Below are 21,146 nucleotides of genomic sequence, written 5' to 3'. Positions count from 1 at the left end.
TTCTTCTCCTTTTTTGCTTTCTCATTCATTATATTAGCCACTTTTACTTACTAAGTAGGGGGGAAAAAACAAAACGTTGAACACATCTTTATTTCTCTCTTTTCATTATCCATATATATATATATATAATTAGGTTCTTGATTTTAGTTTTGTAGCTAAAGAAAAAAAAGGTTATGGAAGAAGTAGACATACCACAATATTTTTTATGTCCTATATCACTACAAATCATGAAAGATCCGGTGACAACGGTCACCGGAATCACGTATGATCGGGAAAGTATCGAAATGTGGTTAGACACGGCGGAGGAAGAGGCGCTGGCCGCGACGTGCCCGGTGACTAAGCAACATTTGCCTAAAGACACGGAGTTGTTGACTCCAAATCACATGCTCCGGCGATTAATTCAAGCATGGTGCATAGTCAACGCGGGAAAAGGCGTTGACCGGATCCCAACGCCAAAGTATCCGATGGACAAATCGAATATTCTTCGATTAATTCGTCAGGTAAATAATAATAATCAACAACTTTGTGTTGATGCTTTAAGAAAAATGGATGATTTGGTTAGTGAAAATGAGAAAAATAGGAAGTGCATGGAGGAAGTTGGTGCAATTAAGGCTATTATTGGTTTTATTGTGAGAAGTTACAAATTTGGGAAATTATTAATTCCTGGCCTTGAAGAAGCTTTAAGGATTTTTCATTCAATTTGGAATCCAACACATGAAGACAAGAATCATGTGAAGGATAATCATGTGTTAGTCCAAGCTATTTTATGGATTTTGAAAAACGAAAAGAAAAACAGTTGTCACAATGTCATCAAGACACATGCAATGATGGTCTTGAAGGACGTGATAGAAGTCTCGAGTTCGAATCTTCTATCAGGATTAGACCCAGAGTTCTTCCAGGAAATAGTGCATACATTACGAAAAAATAACAGAAACTACATATCCCAACAGGCGACGAAAGCGGCCCTGCAGGTGCTAATAGGCACATGTCCGTGGGGACGCAACAAGATGAAGATCATCGAATCAGGAGCCATATTCGAACTCATAGAGCTCGAATTAACTAACCCTGAGAAAAGGGTTAGTGAATTAGGGTTTTGCCTATTGTCTAATTTGTGTGTTTTGGCTGATGGGAGGGCAAAATTTTTGGAACATGCAGCTGGAATTGCATTGGTCACAAAGAGGACATTGAGAATTAGTGCAACTATAGATGATAGTGCAATACAAATATTTGGTTTAATTTGTAAATTTTCAGCAACAAAAGAAGTTTTATTGGAGATGTTGAGAGTAGGGGCAGTGTCAAAAATTTGTATGGTGATGCAAGCAGATTGTGAAGTTCATTTGAAGGAAAAAACAAGAGAGATATTGAGAGCACATTCACATGTTTGGAGTAATTCTCCATGTATACAAATTTTATCTTTTGAAAAGACAATAGAGTAGAGTATACTAATTAAAACCTTGAATACTTTTTTTATTCTATAATGTTTATAGCAACATACATCATTTTATTATTGTAAAACAACAGTCAAAATTGTATACATAGAAAGTTAGAAATCACGCACAATGCTATTTGTGAAGAAGTACTAATTGTTTATCTCATTTTTCAGTTTTTTTTTCTGTTTAACACCTAATGTATGATATCTGCTTTGATGATTAATCTGTATGCATCAAAAGACCTAAAATGCTTCCTACCAATAAAAGCAATACTAAAATCGAATTACTGATTAATGATGAAAGGGTATTTAATTATCACCCCACTACAATGTTTGGTTTACAGTTTACTAATCCGAGTTTGGAAGAAAAAATAAGATTGTGTTTCAAAGCAAGTGTTCCATAAATAGGATATTGGTGAGAATCTCTTACATAGTTACTTTAAATTTAATAAATAAACATAAAAAAGTTATTCCAAAATGAGTGTCACCTTAGGAATTTAAGACATATTTTTATATATTTTCTATACTCTTATACTCCATTTTCTCAATAACGTTCAATTCTCAAGAAACATTTATTAAGTAGAGATAGTTTAGTAAACTACATATTATATTTATTGACTTTTTAATAGATGTGATTTTTGCTAAGATAACACTTATTTTAAAACGGAAGGAGTACATCTTTATTTCACTAAAAGATTAATTACATGAATAACAGATTATAATTTCGATCGGAATAGCTATGATATTGTACTTATCATACGTAAGTGATATATTTATTCTTTGGAAATAGATGTACTTATCTCATACTTATACACTATCATCTATAAATAAGAGTACAACTTCATAATTCATTTAGCCTTTACAAAGAAGGAAAAAATATCAAACATCTCCTTTAACATCTACAATTTATTAATTTGACATTTACCATATTATGCTTACTTATTAGTCTATGAAAATCTCATATTATTTCTTGTCTCAAACATGCTCCTTCCATTGGTGATTCTCCCTATTTGGAAACAAATTGATCTAATTTGATTGCAATAGGACATCAAGAAAGAGTTTTAGTTACAAATATGCGTTGTGGTATAGTGATATGCTTGCTTCATCCTTAATTAGAGGTGTCGGTTCGAGTCTTGGAATGGAGAAAATTCTATTGAGAGCGGCACCTCCAAATGAATCCTGCAATGCGTAATACCAATTTAATCGAGGCTCCAATATGAGCGCGATGGAAAAAAAACTGAAAGAGTTTTAATTTAATGAAAGAATTGTTATGAATTAACTAACTTGACAATTTTATAAAGGAAGAAGAACAAGAGAATATGTATATAGAAAGTATTAATAGAGAGAGTAGTAATATAGAGAGAGTAATAGCAATTCTTTCTCTTATGTGTTTGTGTGTTTTTACATTGAAGTTTAAGGCTATATTTATAGCCATATTTACAAGTGGAGGAAAATATTAATGGGCATTTTACCTACTTAAAAAGTAAATGGACTATCCACCATTTTAAGTGGACAACCATTTTACTTGGTTGATATTACTTGGTTGATAATACTTGGTTGATAATACTCCCCCTTGGATGTCCACGAGAAATGTGCCTCGTTAAAACCTTATTAGGAAAAACCCAGTGGGAAAAAGCCTAATGAAGGAAAAAGAGTACACATATCTGATAATACGCCTTGAGTGCTGCCTCATTAAAAACCTTATCAGGAAAACCCAGTGGGACAAAACCTTGACTAAGGGAAAAAGAGTACAGCGCGTATTTTGCTCCCCCTGATGAAAATATCACTTAATAACTCGAAGACGACGCATTCCAATTTTGTATCTCATTTTCTCAAAGGTTGATGTTGGCTTGGTGAACATATCCGCCAAATTGTCACTTGAACGAATTTGTTGGACATCTATTTCACCCTTCTTTTGAAGATCATGAGTGAAAAAGAATTTTGGTGAAATATGTTTTGTTCTGTCTCCTTTGATGTATCCTCCCTTCAGTTGAGCTATACATGCAGCATTGTCTTCATACAATATTGTTGGAGCGTCTTTTGTCAAAGAAAGACCACATGTTTCTTGAATGTGTTCAGTTATTGATCTTAACCAAACACATTCTCGACTTGCTTCATGAATGGCTATTATCTCTGCATGATTTGAGGAAGTGGCAACCATAGTTTGCTTTGTTGAACGCCATGATATAGCTGTACCACCACATGTAAATAAATAGCCTGTTTGCGATCGACCTTTATGGGGATCAGATAAATATCTCGCATCTGCATAACCAATCAATTGTGACGTGGAATCATTTGAGTAAAACAATCCCATATCAATGGTACCTCGAAGGTATCTGAATATATGCTTAATTCCATTCCAGTGTCTGCGTGTTGGTGAAGAACTAAATCTTGCTAACAAGTTTACTGAGAAAGCTATATCTGGTCTAGAATTGTTGGCAAGATACATTAATGCACCAATTGCACTAAGGTATGGTATTTCAGCACCAATAAGTTCTTCATCATTTTCATAAGGCCGAAACGGATCTGTATTAATATCAAGAGATCTCACAACCATTGGAGTACTCAATGGGTGTGCTTTATCCATATAAAATCTCTTTAAAATATTTTCAGTATATGTTGACTGATGGACAAATATCCCATTTGTAAAATGTTCAATTTGTAGACCAAGACAAAATTTTGTCTTTCCAAGATCTTTCATTTCAAACTCCTTTTTCAGGCATTTTACTGCCTTTGAAAGTTCTTCTGGAGTTCCAATAATATTTAAATCATCAATATATACTGCTATTATGACAAATTCAGATCCAGACCTTCTCATAAAGATACAAGGGCAAATTGGATCATTTTTATATCCTTCTTTTAGCAAATATTCGCTAAGACGATTGTACCACATTCGCCCTGATTGTTTCAACCCGTACAAGGATTTTTGAAGTTTTATTGATCAATTTTCTCGAGAATCCTTGTATGCTTCAGGCATTTTGAACCCTTCGGGAATTTTCATAAAAATGTCGTGGTCCAATGAGCCATATAAATAGGCAGTGACCACGTCCATTAACTGCATTTCAAGCTTTTCATGAACTGCCAAATTCATTAGATACCTGAAAGTAATTGCATCCACCACAGGGGAATATGTTTCCATATAGTCAATGCCAGGTCTTTGCGAAAAACCTTGGGCTACAAGTCGTGCTTTATATCTTACGACTTCACCCTTTTCATTTCGTTTACGCACAAAAACCCATTTGTGCCCTACTGGCTTGACACCTTCAGGTGTTCGAACTATTGATCCGAAAACTTCACGTTTTTCAAGTGAAGTTAACTCTGCTTGAATTGCATCCTTCCATCTTGGCCAATCATTTCTCTGTCTGCATTCATCGACAGATTTTGGTTCAAGATCCTTATCTTGTTGCATTATTTCAATGGCAACATTATAAGCAAAAATATTATCGACCACAATATTATTTCGGTTCCACCGTTTTCCTGTCGAGACATAACTTATTGAGATTTCTTCATTCTCATTATTTTCAGGTACTTGGACCTCCTCGGTGGTATCACCATTTGTTGTGTCTCTGGGCTCTTCTTGAACACTCGCCTCCAAATTATGATCATCTTGATCATTCATTCCTTTCCTTTTTCGAGGATTTTTATCTTTGGAACCAAATGGTCTTCCACGTTTTAAGCGTGGTCTAGATTCATTTGCCTGAATAAGTTGTCCTACCGGGACATCAACTCGAACTTGAGCATTAGCAGCTGGGATATGCGATTTAGTAACCCGTGGAAGGTTAGTAAATGCATCCGGCAGTTGATTTGCAATATTCTGCAAATAAATCATCTTTTGAACTTCTTGCTCACATTGATTTGTTCGAGGATCTAAATGAGATAGTGACAATGAATTCCAATCTATCTCATTTTTCATCTGCTTATGTTCTCCCCCTAATGTTGGGTATACTGATTCATCAAAATGACAATCAGCAAATCTTGCCGTAAATAAATCTCCAGTCATAGGTTCCAGATATTTTATAATAGAAGGAGATTCATACCCAACATATATTCCCAACCTTCTTTGGGGACCCATCTTTGTGCGATGCGGTGGAGCAATTGGGACATATACCACACACCCAAATATTCTAAGATGGGATATATTTGGCTCCCTTCCAAACGCCAACTGTAATGGGGAAAATTCATGATAATTTGTTGGCCTTACGCGCACAAGTGCTGCTGCATGCAAAATAGCATGCCCCCATACTGAAATAGGAAGTTTTGTCCTCATTAGCAATGGTCTAGCTATCCATTGGAGGCGTTTAATCAATGATTCCGCTAGACCATTTTGTGTATGTACATGAGCGACCGGATGCTCAACTTTTATTCCAATCGACATACAATAATCATTAAATGATTGAGATGTGAACTCACCAGCATTATCAAGACGAATTGTCTTTATTGCATAATCTGGAAATTGTGCTCTTAACCTTATAATTTGAGCTAACAATCTCGCAAAAGCCATGTTGCGAGTTGATAATAAGCACACATGTGACTATCTTGTAGATGCATCTATCAAGACCATATAATATTTAAATGGTCCACATGAAGGGTGAATTGGCCCACATATATCACCCTGTATACGTTCCAGAAACGCAGGGGATTCAATCCCAACCTTAGTTGCTGATGATTTGATAATCAGTTTTCCTTGGGAACAAGCAACACAATAGAATTCCTTAGATTGAAGAATTTTCTGATTCTTCAAAGTGTGCCCATGTGAATTCTCAATAATTCTGCGCATCATATTATAACCGGGATGGCCCAACCGGTCATGCCAAATGATAAAATCATTAGAATCAGTAAACCTTTTGTTTACAATGGCATGTGATTCAACAGTACCAATATTTGTATGGTACAACCCAGAAGAAAGTGCAGGTAATTTTTCGTGCACAATTTTCTTCTCCATATTTATTGTAGTAATATAAAGGTATTCAACCTTTCCTTCATTTGCAGTCTCAATATGATAGCCATTTTGGCGAATAACCTTGAAACTTAATAAGTTTCTTTGAGACTTACTACAATATAATGCATTATCAATTACCAATATCGTTCCTCCAGGTAGTAATAAGGTTGCTTTTCCAGAGCCTTCAATTAATTTTGTACTACCAGATATTGTATTGACATAGTCCTTTTTCATAATCAAATGACAAAAATATTTCTTTTCTTTTAATATCGTATGAGTTGTGGCACTATCCAAAATGCACATATCTCCATTATTCATCTTGAATCCAATTGAAGACTGATAAATTTGTTTATCTTCATAAAATAAAAATGCATTGTAAGAAATAAAATAAGTAACAATTTTGCTAGAAAAACATAAGTCCCTTTTTTTTTTTTAAAAGTTAAATTATGGTAATTTAGAATTTAAAAAATTATATGATTCAATTATGATGAATGTTACAATAATTTAGTTTATGGAATTGTATACTTATTAACCTTAAATAAATATTATACACAAGTATTAAAAACAAATATAAAATATTATAAAACATTAATATAATATTATTCATCATGTATAGATAATTTGTTTATTGACAAAAATAATACAATCATTATATATTATTAATGTCTAAAACATTAACAAGAATAAATAGTTATTATAATGACATTAAATAAGGCGAATATTATTTTTAGTAACAATATGATATTAAGATTAAATAATAGCACACTAATAGTAATTAATTACAACATTGTAAAATAGCACAATGTAATAAATAATATACAATTATCATAAAAATGTAACCTTGATTATTATTTTTTTTCTTCAAATACATAAACGTAAAAACACAATAATTCAAAGTACATGATAACATATTGAAAAACATGAAATTAAACATCAATTAAGATCCTTAAAAAAATCTTCAACCTCCAAATGAGTAATATCATTGAGGTCATTAAAATCATCATCCCTTAAGGCCATATTTGCTTCAATATTATCATTATTCAAAGGCCTTGCCTCAACATTATTTTCGAACGCCAAGTGTGACTCTATCCGAGCATTAGAAGAAGAGGTACCACCTCTATTTGCCTTTCTTTTAAAAGAATTTTGATAAAGTCTTACAAAATGCTCAGGCGTCCGACATTCATTTTTCCAGTGGCCTTTCATGCCACAACGATGACAGTTACTTTTTGAAGGATCATTTTGAGAACTGATATTGTTCTCCCTTTTATGTTGACCACCACCACGATGATTATTATATCGCCCTCTGCCATTGCCACGCCCACGCACATTATTGTGACCTTGATATTTATTATGTCTTCTTTCAGACTGGCCATGTGCTTTTACCATATTTGCCTCCGGTAACGGAGCAGTTCCAGTGGGACGGGCTTCATGATTTTTCATTAAAAGGGCATTATGTTGTTCAGCCACCAGAAGGCATGATATCAATTCAGAGTATTTTTTAAAACCCTTTTCACGGTATTGCTGCTGTAATATTACATTAGAGGCATGAAAAGTAGTTAGTGTCTTTTCTAACATGTCCTCATCATTTATATTTTCCCCACATAATTTTAATTGGGAAGTTATTCTAAATACAGCAGAATTATACTCAATTACGGTTTTAAAATCTTGAAACCGTAAGTGCATCCACTCATAACGAGCCCTTGGCAATACCGTTGCCCTGAGGTGGTCATACCTCCCTTTTAAGTCTTTCCACAATTCAAGTGGATCTTTCACTGTCAAGTATTCCATTTTTAGGCTTTCATCTAGATGATGACGAAGGAAAATCATAGCCTTTGCTTTATCCTGACTTGATGCTGTGTTTCCTTCAATTATAGCATCACCAAGACCCTTAGCGGTAAGGTGAATTTCAGCATCAAGTACCCATGACAAATAATTTTTACCAGAAATATCAAGTGCAACAAATTCCAATTTTGACAAGTTTGACATGATGAAAATTAATTTGAAAGTAACAAAGATAACTTAAAAATTAAATTTCTTTAGTAGATATACCTGATATAGAAGTTAATTTTCTGAAAAATTAGAGCTTCGTGCTGATAACGTGTTATGAATTAACTAACTTGACAATTTTATAAAGGAAGAAGAACAAGAGAATATGTATATAGAAAGTATTAATAGAGAGAGTAGTAATATAGAGAGAGTAATAGCAATTCTTTCTCTTATGTGTTTGTGTGTTTTACATTGAAGTTTAAGGCTATATTTATAGCCATATTTACAAGTGGAGGAAAATATTAATGAGCATTTTACCCACTTAAAAAGTAAATGGACTATCCACCATTTTAAGTGGACAACCATTTTACTTGGTTGATATTACTTGGTTGATAATACTTGGTTGATAATAAGAATAACATATGCTATGATTGTTAGAACTGTGGTTATGTCTTAAATAGATTCCTCAAAGTTTCTATCTTTGCACCCTATACTTTGACAAAAACCCAAATCAGTCTACTTCCAAATTTTTCCTCTCTCCTTTTAGTTGTCGCCTTCTTGCTTCAAAAATTCCGATCTTTCCTGCAAATATATCTAACTATCAAGTCTTCAATTCTCAGCAAGAGAGGTCAACGAACTTCTACTTAAACAAAATAGTTTCTGGGTTTCCAATAGACCAAAGATTTTATTGCAAAATTGTAAAAAAAACTTGAGTTTTATCCATGGCGGATACTGGAAAAGGAACAATTCTTCAATTTGCACCCTTTCAGAGTTCTGTAGATGAAGGGTTTTGGCATAAATTGTCTTCTTTAAAACTCAATAAATTACGCCTTGATGAATCCCCAATTCCAATTACTGGTATACTGCTAAACCCCCTTTTACTTCGTTTTTGGTTATTTGTTTTACTTATTGCAAATTACATAGCTTTTGTCATTTTGTTGAATTATGCTTGCTATTTATAAGTTACCCTTTTTGTTAAAATCAATAATTTGTGTTTTTTGGGTTTATCTCATTGTGATTGTTCACTGTATCAAGCTCTTTCTTCTGTCAGTTTTTTTTTTTGTGTGTGTGGGATTAGTGAATTGTTCTTGCTATTTATAGTTTACCCTTTTGTTGGGATTCCACAATGTAGATCTTTGCTTATGATTTTCCATTACTTTTTAATGTTTACCGCCCTTTTCTTAGAATCAATAGTTGTTTATGTTTTCAGTTTATCTCGTCCTGATTTTCACTGTCTCGAGCTCTTTCTTCTTCTTTTGCCCCCCATTTTTGGATTAGTGAGTTTTCTACTACCCATTTTTAGGAATGAAAATTGTAGCCTTTGGGGGTTTATTTCACAATCTTTGTTTGAGGTGACATTTAGAGTTTTTGAATGTTATCTAGTATTATACGTTTGTCTTATTTATCGTTTTGGTATGATGATGATGATGTAAGTTGAGCTTAAACGAGGAACCATGGTCAATGAGGATTCATATAGGCCGATCACAACTCATTTGGGATTGAGGTGTAGTAGTTGCTGTTGTTGTGTCAAACGTTTGCCTTATTGGTGGGATTGAAGTTGTAGCCTTTTGGGTTTATTTCGTAACCTTTGTTCCGGTGACATTTAGAGTTACTGTATTATTTGTAGTATTATAAGCATTTGCCTTTAAGATGGAACTGAAATTGTAGCCTTTGGGGTTTAGTGTTTGTTCCTGCTCCTGAACTGTTTTTGTGCAGGCTTTTATGCACCTTGCTCGCATCCTCAAGTATCAAATCACTTGACTCTCCTTACTGAATCTTTGCCTGCTGATTCCAATGAGGAACCATCGTCTCTTCTAGCTAGTCAGGGGAACAGAAATAGGTGTCCTGTCCCTGGAATTCTTCTGAACACAAACACTTTAGAAAGTTTCTATGCACTTGATAAGCAGAGCCTACTTAAGGCAGAAGCCAAGAAGGTATTGCAACTTACATGCACAGTTTATATGTTGAGCCATATCTGCTAACACTAGGATAGGTTAATATTTTTCCTTAGAGTAAGAGAAAAACAATAGCACATATTTGAACATTTTTGAATTGTTATTGCGAATCAGATATGGGATGACGTATACTCAGGCAAAGTTGAGGAGGACAGTTCTGTGCTCTTAAGATTCCTAGTTATATCATTTGCAGACTTGAAAAAGTGGAGCTTTCATTATTGGTTTGCGTTCCCTGCTTTGGTGCTTGATCCTCCTGCCACTCTAGTTAATTTGAAGCCAGCTTCCCGGGGCTTCACTTCTGAAGAGGTTCTTTTCTCTTGAATGATCAGTTACTTTGTTCTCTCACATTTTAGATATATTTATCTCAAATTGGTTGTTATGGCGAACAGGCTGAATCTCTCTCTAGAGCTTGTAATGAGTGGCGTAGCAAGAGCTCCACTGCTGGTAAAAAGTTAACTATCATAATCCTAAAAGGTTACAAGTTTGACATTTCTTTTTCCAGGACCTGAAGCATTAGTTGAATGCAGATATACCATTCTTTTTGGTGTCTATTGGTTCAAATTCAATTGTTACTCTCAGGCATCTAAGGGAATTGGAAACCTGCCAAAATAATGGTCAAAAGGTTTGTCTGTTCGCTTTTGATGTTCTTTGGAATCTTAACTAGTATAAAGGCTGTATAGTTTCCATGTAAGAATAAACGTGCTGCACTAATCTCATTGCATATGTGTGATATTTATGGTATCTTTGACATAATTCCGTGGTTTACGATTAGCAGGTTCTTTTTGGTTTTTATGATCCTTGTCATCTTCCAAATAATCCTGGATGGCCACTTCGCAATTATCTTGCCTATATCTGTTCAAGGTGGGGCCTTGGAAAGATTCACTTTTTCTGCTACCGTGAGAACCGTGGTTTTGCAGATCTGGGATTGTCGCTTGTTGGAAAAGCTGAAATATCTCTTTCACAAGGTAGATCTATTGGTAATAGGTTTTGGTTTCTGATTTATGCTTTCCCTTATAAATAGAGAAAGTCATATCTTCAACATTGCCATAATGAATTTGTTTAGGAGGGAGGAATCATGAGAACATTCGTAATGTTGTGGGATGGGAACTAAACAAAGGGAAGAAGGTTTCGAGATGCATCAGCCTCGCTAAATCTATGGATCCGACAAGGTATGCATAAACATTTACTGCTATATCTATTCTATAAATTTGGGGAGATTGATTGAACAAGACATGGCTCAGTTTTAGCTTACCGAGCCCACGACCTTAGATAGGAGGGTGTGGAGGACACATATTAGGATAGAAGGTTAGTAGGTAGCAGTGCGTTGTCTTGCTGTTCGTTCATATTAGTATCGTAGTATTGCTCCTGTAGTTTCTTGTCCTTCAATTTTTGTTACTATTTGTTGATTCTTTTTTCCTCAATTATCATACTATTTTGTTGTAGTTTTATTCTCTTACTATCTGTTGTTTTATTATTTGTTGTTTCTTGTACTTCCGTTACTTCTTTCGCGGGATTGCCTTGGATTGTTTTTTTTTAGCCGAGGGTCTATCGGCAACAACCTCTCTACCTCTGAGGTGGGGGTAAGGTCTGTGTACACTCTACCCTCTCCATACCTGTCACAACCCAAAATGGGCCATGAGTGACACCCACACTTAACCTCCTAGGTGGGAGAACCAACGATACAAACCCCAACTAATAAATATGACAATAACGCGGAAGCTCAATTAAATACGTTTTTCCAAAACCTGAAAGTCATCACATGAAGGACATCTAAATTCTAAAACTAAGTCTCGAATTATCAAACACCAAATAAATAAATAACATAACGTGTCCGAAAACTAAGGACACCATGCCATGACAAGAGATTCCATCGCCAGCTAGAAGGATAACTCACCCTGAAATCTTATGAACTGGAGACTGACTAGAGCTGAGGTCGAGTCGAAGTCGGTGGAACACTCGCTGCACTCCACAAAATAAAACAAGAAAAGATACAAGTAGGGGTCAGTACAGGACAACATGTACTGAGTAGGTATCATCGGCCGATTCAAAATAGGAATCAATATGCAATAAGTAATAGCGGGAAATCAATCGTAGCACTTAACAGGTGGCAACCAACAAGATCAAAATCAAGTGACAACACAATGAACAATTTCATAACCAATCAACAATATTAAGATCACACATGAGGACTTGAGCCTCCACATCACACTCTTTTGGAAAATGAGTTATTGGAAATTGGGTAGTATTAAGTCATTTTAATTTATTTTCCTTTTATATTACTGTGCCGGAACGTGACACCCGATCCAAATATACCGTGTCGGAACGTGACACCCGATCCAAATATAATTAATTTATCATTCTTCATGATTACATTCCACTTCATTAACAATATTTCATCAAGCCTTCTTTATTCAAGGCACCATTTTTGATAGGGCAAGTTCAAGATTATGGATTTCATGGCCTCGGGATTTCATGGATTTCAGACCAATCACAACAACATATCAACCATCCAAACCACAACAGTTAAATGCGTAGTAAACTTCACATATTACCCAATGAATATCAATCACTATTAAGAGTCTATCTATGATATTGAATAAACCATAACCTACCTCAACTGAAGAACCGAAGTCAAGCAAGCTAATCCTCCAATGCCTTTCCTTTCCTCAATGCCTTAGAACGTTTCTAATCTAACAAGTATATAATATTCGTAAGTAAATGAGTCCATAGACACCCATATTACTATATATATCTAGCTTAAACCCAAAACTTACTCAAATCTATAATTAATTTCCTCAATCTCAAGCTTAGGGTTAAGCCTCAATTTCTTTCAATAACATAAATCTCATTATAATCATATACTACAATACACCTATTATTTAATTACCTATCTTAATATATCAAAACTTGAATTATAATGTGATAATTAATGTACGAAATCTGCATACTAGAAGCTAGACACAAGGAACGTTACTGCCAAACTATTTGTGTGGGAAGGTTCAGCCAAGTCCCCAACATACCTGAATTCCCTCGGAAGAAAGGGCCAGAAGCTTTTGAGGGACAAGTAATCCATTCAATGGACTATTCTAATATGGACCCCAAAACAACAGCCAACTTTGTCAAAGGAAAACATGTTGCCATAGTTGAGTGCTCTACGGTTAATGGTATAATATTCTACCTCTTCCACTTGATTTTTTTGTTTGTTTGTAAACAAATTCAAGAATTTCAATACAAATGATATGCTTCTATCCATAGTCATGATTAGAAAAGTATGTCAGGTTAGAATTTCTTACCTGAAGCACTAGCACTTCCCTCGTCCGCACCGCAGGTAAGGTTTCTTCCCCCTTTCTTTTCTTTTCTAAAACCCTTATGTATTGAAGTGATAAAATCTATTAACTTATTTTAATGAATATAAAATAAGTGGTATAGGGTATTAAATATATTATCACTTTAGCCCATTAACTAAATAGGTTATCTAAATTCATCCCTCAATTAAATAACCATAGTTATGGAAAAGTCCAAAATACTCAATTAAAAATTTACGGGATGAGTCTTTTATGAACTAAAAATTTCTAATACTCAAAACGACCTAATGGGTCGTTACAATACCCCACTTTGTGGAACTACGCTGGGTATGTTGTTGTTGTGTTGCTGTATTTTATGAATAATTTGGTGGTCATCATAGGAATTGCTGTCCTGGTTTTCCAGGTTAGCTGTATCAGCTGCTGATTTGAATTTGAAACTAATGAGATGGCGCACATTGCCGTCATTAAATCTAGACATTTTGGCTTCCACAAAATGTCTCCTACTGGGAGCAGGTACACTCGGATGTCAGGTTGCTCGAATGCTTATGGTAAGTGCTCAAGAAAATGGGAAAAAATGGAAGCAATAATTGTGTAATTTTTTTGGAAGTGCTTATAAGACTCTTGTAATTTTGTAGGCATGGGGTGTCCGAAAAATTACATTGGTTGACAGTGGTAAGGTCTCAATGTCTAATCCAATAAGGCAGTCTCTTTATGTGCTTGATGACTGTTTAAATGGTGGCAAATTTAAGGCCGTTGCAGCAGTTGAAAGTCTCAAGGGAATATTTCCAGCAGTGGTATTGGTCCATTACCGAGACCTCAAAGAATTAAAATAAATTACATTTAGATATAGAGAAAAGATAAAGTCATTTGCTGATGCACCTTAATTTCTTGACAGGAAGCAGAAGGTGTTGTGATGGCTATTCCAATGCCTGGACATCCAGTATCTAGTCAAGAAGAAAGTAGTATACTTCAGGACTGCAGACATTTGTGTGATTTGATCAACTCACATGATGCAATCTTTCTATTAACTGATACACGGGAAAGTCGGTGGCTTCCTAGTCTACTTTGTGCTAGTGCTAACAAGGTTTTACACCTTCACTTTCTCTTGTGAACTTTCCTTTGAAATTATGTTTACTTTTCTGAGTCTAGTATGTTGCACGTGATGTTGAATTCACTAGAGTCAGCTGAATTCTTCCTGATTATAACACGTGTCTTTTCTTTCTCTCTGCAGATCACTATTACTGCAGCCTTAGGCTTCGATAGCTTTCTAGTTATGCGTCATGGAGCAGGCCCTATGGATGCTCTACGAAACTCACAAGCTGAAACTTCAAATAACGTCTCTGCTAGTATGGAGGATCTGTCCCTTTCAAGTCAATATGAGTCACAGAGATTGGGGTGTTACTTTTGCAATGATGTGGTTGCACCAATTGATGTAAGATTCTTACATGAAAGTCCGGGTAATTGTTTGATTGCAATATCGACAAATATGAATCCTTTTTGTTCTCTGTGCAGTCAACCGCCAACCGTACCCTAGACCAACAATGTACAGTTACTCGTCCCGGACTTGCTCCTATTGCATCAGCTCTTGCTGTTGAGATTTTGGTTGGAGTTTTGCATCATCCTTCGGGGTAAATCCTTGACTATTTTGTGATATACATGCAAATTAAATTTTATTCCAACATTTTAAGCGTTTCTTATTTAATTACAATTGTAGAATATACGCCAAAGCTGAGTTTGCAAACTCTAATGATAACGGTAGCACAGAACAACCACTTGGCATTCTACCTCATCAGATTCGGGGCTCCATCTCTCAGTTTTCTCAGATGACACTTGTCGGTCATGCTTCAACTTGTTGCACTGCTTGTTGCTCCACTGTAAGTTAAAATGATTCAAGAATATCATCCTGAAATATTATTGTTCTGTACAATCTGACGTCATTTCTTGCCTGCCCCTCTACTTAACCAGCAACCTCCGTCTATATTATCTATTTAAATCGTTCCATAAGATCTTAGTTATTTTGTTGAAACTTTGTATCTATATTATCTATTTAACATCATTCCATAAGATCTTAGTTGGTTTGTTGAAACTTTGTATATTGATATGATGTTTTTCCAACTTATTTATGAGAACTTAGAGATATAGTTTCCTGTATTAGTGTGATTTCTTAGAAATTCGTGTGGCAGTGTTCATTAAAAATTCAGATCCAGTTTGAGTCATGTGACCATTCATTCATCGGTGGTCCTTGCACCACACAATGTTACGTCTTTAACTAACTTAATTTAGATTATGCCTAAGCTTTAAAAACAAAAAAAAAGTTCGATTAAGTTAATCCCAACTGTGTTGTCGTTGGACTTGGAGCAACGCAAAGTTGTCTCTATGCGACCTATAGGTCACGGATTCGATTCGTGGAATTAGTCACTGATACTTGGGTAGTGTGCCTGCACTACACCTTCTTGAGGGTGCAAGTGTTCCCCAGACTCTGGGCGAACGCGGGATCCCTGCGTGCACGCAGGATGTTTTTGTGCATCCGGCTACTGTTTTTATGTTGTCGTTGGACTCTGAAAAAAGGAGAACTATTTCTCGGGTTATGAAACCTTCCATCTTAGAAGCAAGTAAAATTTTACGACCTGAACTGTTTTTCCTGCTAATTTTTACAAACTTGACTATCGAAAGCATCATTACTTGACTAATACACATGAAATTCCTTATGCTCAGGTTGTATTAGAATATCGGACGAAAGGGATGGACTTCATACTTCAAGCTATCAATCATCCTACATATCTGGAGGATCTAACTGGACTAACGGAACTCATGAAATCAGCTGGATCTTACACACTGGACTGGGATAACGATAGTGAACTTGATGACGACAATGATGATTGTGTAGAAATATAACCTTATTGTAACATAAATACATTCATTCTTTTGCAATCAATTTGATTGATTGTGTTTCACCTGACCGGATTTTCATCGTCTCACTTTAAACGCGTATGACAAGTTTACAACTACACTGATTAGGTACCATTATGTTCTGCCATAAGAACTCAAAAACTTAGACAGTTTGGTAACAACTTTGATGTAGTTTCTACATGTAAATTCCTGTTGGAAAATATGATGTTCTGTTTTAGTTTTCTTGGTATCAACCCTTAAGTAAAGTATTAACAGTTTTTGCATAGTTCCCTGTCCTGCAATCTATGTTGCTACTGATTGATTGTGTGTGGTGTTTTGGTTATCACATTATTTTTTTGTTGTTACTGTTTTCCTTTACTGTAACCTATGTGATGCTTTCTCCAGTGCTTGTTTTATCTCTTTTCTTCTGTGTTCTTTGATTAGCATTACCTAAGTCGAGTCAGGTGTTTCTCGGGAATAGCCTCTCTACTTCTGTGAGATAGGGGACCCTATCTTATGGGACTATACTTTGTATGTTAGTTGTTGATATCAATCCTCAAGACTACTCATCTTCAGTATTAGAACTGCTGTTTGAATTTGAAGGACAGTAAGTAACCTTTTCTTTTGAGATTATGGGAGTGTTTGATACGGAGAAAATGTTTTTTAATTTTTTCATGTTTCATTGACCAAAATGTTTTCTCTTTGAAACTTAGGAAAAGAAGTATCATAAGTGACATTTCACACGGTGTAATGAAAGATGGCCAAAAAATATTAGAAAATACCCTACATGTATGTATTTTGTATATCTTGGAAAATACCTTACATATTCAAGTGGACCCCAATAGGTAGGAGCTTTTTGACCTCAAGGGCATGTACTTATTGAAACAAGTCATATCATAAGTCTATTTTTTCTTTTCTTTTACTATTATGTAACAACATTGAATTTGAAATAGACGTAGCGCAATTTGTTTGACTTTTCTATGTTCACACTTTAAAGTAGTATTAACTAAGGTTTTGACTTTATTAATTTGTTAAAGTCATTTTTTTAATAAATCAAACTCTTTTGTGAAAACGAAATCACTCAATAGTGTATTACAATTTTAAAAAGAAATCTTGACCAAGTAACAATTTCAAGCTCATAATTTTAACAGTATAATGAATTTAATGTTAAGAATCTAAAAAATGAAATCCATCAAATTTAAATATTGAATTACATATTTTGGTCTCCATTCTCTAAAAGTAGGAACGTCAAATGGTTGAGTTGGGCTATTCTGAGACCGGTTAAAATGTATCAAAATTATAAACAAGTTGAATCACAATCTGCTTATTATTTGTTTGGATTGAGATGAATCAATCAACTTGAAATGAATGATCGGTCATAAGTTTATCTGCCCAATTTTTAGAACCTCTTTTATTTGTATTTATGATTGTATCTAACAAATTAACTCAAAATAAAATTATTTTTTATGTTTCAATAAGTTTTTTTTTTAGATGATCAATTTGAATTTTGGACTAGATGTGCAACACAAATGACTCAAACTTTATGGACTACTTTAAGCTATAATATGTATTAAAACTGTATTATAAGTGTTCAACGAAAATAAAAATGATATTGTTATAAATGATAAATATTTTTTAAATATATATATATATATATATAAGTTTCCCAATTAAAGACCCACCAAAATACATGACCAAACTAATCTGTTAAAATTTGAACGAATTGACCAGTCATTTTTATGAGTTAAATTTCACACGTAAAATAGCATCTACTAATCACTTTTCAGTCTCAAATCTTTTAAAAAATAACCATTATTCCGGAGTTATCAACTTTGTGGAAAGTAAAACTTCAAGATAATGAAGTACTTTTCAATAATTATAAATGTAAAAAATGATTATTTGTAAATTATTTTTCGATTTTTGCACTCTTATCTCATAAATGTTTCCTCAATTATTATATTATTTAGAACAATTGGGAGAAAGAAAGATACAGAAACAACATTAAAAAAGGTGTGTGCCCATAATGTATTGGGTAGGTGTGTAAGCTTTGGACAGATCAATACAGCTCAAAGACAGACACTTATTTTCGAGAAATCACAATATTATAAATACTCCCTCGATTTTATATTACTTAGCTCGATTTGGCACGCTCCTTAAAATTTTTTTAATTAAATATATACTTTACTTAACTAACATTATTATTTATGTTTTGGAATTCTAAATTTGACTATTATTATTATTATTTTATATAATTATTTAATACTAAAGATAAGTATAAAAAAAATAATGAAAATCAATTGAATTGCTAAAATGGATAAGAAAAATGAAATATGTATTTTTAGTACAGGGGACCAGTAAAATAAAATAGAGGAAAGGCCAAGAAAATTAACTATCTACATAAATCAGTTTTTTTTTTGTTTATTCATATTCTTGTTGCTTTATCACACTAATTATATGTATCCTCAATGTTAAATGCCACAAACTCTGAATCCCAATGCTCTACATATGTACATGAAAAGGGGAAAAAAATTCCTTAACACTACCAAAAGAACAAGAAATCAGCTACGAATTTCGTCGCCACTAATCAAAAATAGTTCGTAGCTAATAAGATTTTATTTTTTTTTGAAAATAACAACCAATTAGCAATAGAAATTGAATTAGCGGGATCCTTAAGAAAGCGGGTGTTATTTTGTCAGCTTCGTCCCAATGGATATCTCTTCTCTCAAACAACAACCTTTGAAATCTCTCTTTCCACATGAGGTTTGAGGGATAAGGTCTTTCTATTATGGATTTTTGTTGATTAACGACAGAAGTTGTTCGTTGCTTTTTTTTTTAATAATAAATAGTAGTATCAAGGATAAGAAGAGAGCAAATGAGGAGGAATACAAGAAGAATCCTTCCAAACCCTAGAATGTAACCTTAGAATTTCCTTAGTTTTCTCCTTAGTCTTTGGACTAACATCCACTTGAAGCATCAAACATAACTTTGACACAACTCCCACTTCCAACATCTCTTGAAGAATCTTATTATAACAAGTTGCTGAGAATTTTGAAATTGAACAAAGAATCCTCACTGCCCTATCACTTGACAAATGTGAAACCCTAAGAATTTTCTTGGAAACAATGGCTATTCCTCCACCATGGCTTAACAATTCCGCCCTCCCTTCAGCACAGGTACAAAGATGATCCAAAGCCGTTAGTATCAAATCGCAAACCCTTCTTTCATTTGTGTCAAGAAGAAGTTCAATTAGGGCAAACACAGCTCCATTTTCAACTCCTTTGATTCTATTTCTTCCCCATGGACATAATTCAACTAGGAGTTTGAGTGCTACTTTTGTTGCTTGTTGGGAGATTTTGTCATTTAATATACCAACTATAGCTTTGATATACACTGGTTGTATACCAATTAATTGTGATGGATCAGCCACAAGTAGGGTTGATCTCAATAGGGTTATCGCATTGGTTCGCGATTGAACATCACCATTATTCAAGAATTGAAGTAAAGAATCCAAGAATTGATGATCATTTCGCGAGTTGATGAACTTTTTCAACTCAGTGTCAGAAGGGTTTAGATGGAATAGAATATTTAAAGCCTCATCGCTCGCCTCTGAGACCTCTGATTGATCTTTTTTTCCCTTTATGATAATTGAGGCCAAGAAATCAACTACCCCGGCTGACTCCAGACACATTTTATTGCTCTCGCTTGCACGTGCTATTGATTTGATCCTCTTAAGGCAATTAAATTGCATATCCGGATATTTTTGTGCTTCGTTCAGGATTCTAATAACGTAGGCCTTTTGAACCTGAGGCTTCGGGGTTGGCATCCGTTGGATGCCATTTGAAGAATTCAACATGCACCACGATTGGATCAAACGACGAAGATTGTGATTTGGAGTGAGATCTATGAATTTTAGGTCTTGATTTGTGACAGGACAAGTTGTGTGTTTGCATGAGAATATCCATTTTTCTATGTTTTGTCTATCATAAGTTATTCCAGTTGATATTGTAACTGGATCCCTCATGACTTCCATTGAGATTGGACATAGAAAATAGGAAGGAACTTCAATTTCCTCCATACAATATTAATTTGAAGAGGAAAGAAGACTGGATATGTTGAAGATGGAAATGAAATCAATGGTTTTTTGGTGAGAAAAATTGTTGTTTACATATATGTGTGTGTGAATCTGAAGTAGTAATTAATAAGGGACCATGTTTGGATGCGAGTTGATTAAATTGTGTAAAAGTCAACACAAGAAAATTCAGAAGAGAGAGAGAGAGAGAGACAAGGAGAAAGGAGCTCTTAATGGACTTTTTCAAAATTTTGGAAAAGTAAAATTGAATCATATAATAGAGTACTCCCTTCCTCCGTCTCATTTTAGTTGTCATGATTTTCTTTTTAAAAGTCAAACTATATAAATTTTGATTAACATTTTAAGATATATTTTTTTATCATATTGATATGAAAAAAATTGTAACTTATAGTATTTTTCGTATAGTTTTTGAATATCAATTTTTTTATTTTATAATATTGAGTTAAAGTAATATAATTTAACTTTAAAAATTAGTCAAATTGACTTTTGAAAAGCGTAATATGACAACTAAAATGAGAGGGGAGAAGTATTTTGCAGCCTTTTTGGTCAACAA

General features: G+C 34.3%; 3 protein-coding genes across 3 annotated transcripts; 2 read left to right on the top strand and 1 right to left on the bottom strand.

The window, feature by feature from the left end:
* The first annotated feature begins 142 nt into the window (after positions 1–142).
* LOC129903252 (E3 ubiquitin-protein ligase PUB23-like) lies at positions 143–1,595 on the top strand. The gene has a single exon (XM_055978761.1). The coding sequence runs from the start codon at positions 174–176 to the stop codon at positions 1,434–1,436; it is 1,263 nt and encodes a 420-aa protein (XP_055834736.1). The 5' UTR covers positions 143–173; the 3' UTR covers positions 1,437–1,595.
* Positions 1,596–8,846: 7,251 nt separating this feature from the next.
* LOC129902516 (ubiquitin-like modifier-activating enzyme atg7) lies at positions 8,847–16,868 on the top strand. The gene is made up of 14 exons (XM_055977807.1): positions 8,847–9,212; positions 10,071–10,288; positions 10,424–10,615; positions 10,699–10,753; positions 10,837–10,931; positions 11,085–11,274; positions 11,373–11,478; positions 14,018–14,162; positions 14,250–14,408; positions 14,510–14,698; positions 14,846–15,046; positions 15,127–15,242; positions 15,329–15,488; positions 16,330–16,868. The coding sequence occupies exons 1-14, from the start codon at positions 9,077–9,079 to the stop codon at positions 16,507–16,509; spliced, it is 2,142 nt and encodes a 713-aa protein (XP_055833782.1). The 5' UTR covers positions 8,847–9,076; the 3' UTR covers positions 16,510–16,868.
* Positions 16,869–18,937: 2,069 nt separating this feature from the next.
* Positions 18,938–20,622, bottom strand: LOC129903441 (E3 ubiquitin-protein ligase PUB23-like). Its single transcript, XM_055978998.1, has one exon. The coding sequence runs from the start codon at positions 20,576–20,578 to the stop codon at positions 19,355–19,357; it is 1,224 nt and encodes a 407-aa protein (XP_055834973.1). The 5' UTR covers positions 20,579–20,622; the 3' UTR covers positions 18,938–19,354.
* Positions 20,623–21,146: the final 524 nt, after the last annotated feature.

Source organism: Solanum dulcamara, chromosome 9, assembly GCF_947179165.1.
Source record: "Solanum dulcamara chromosome 9, daSolDulc1.2, whole genome shotgun sequence".
NCBI lineage: Eukaryota > Viridiplantae > Streptophyta > Magnoliopsida > Solanales > Solanaceae > Solanum > Solanum dulcamara.
This window is presented reverse-complemented; position numbering and strand designations above follow the sequence as displayed.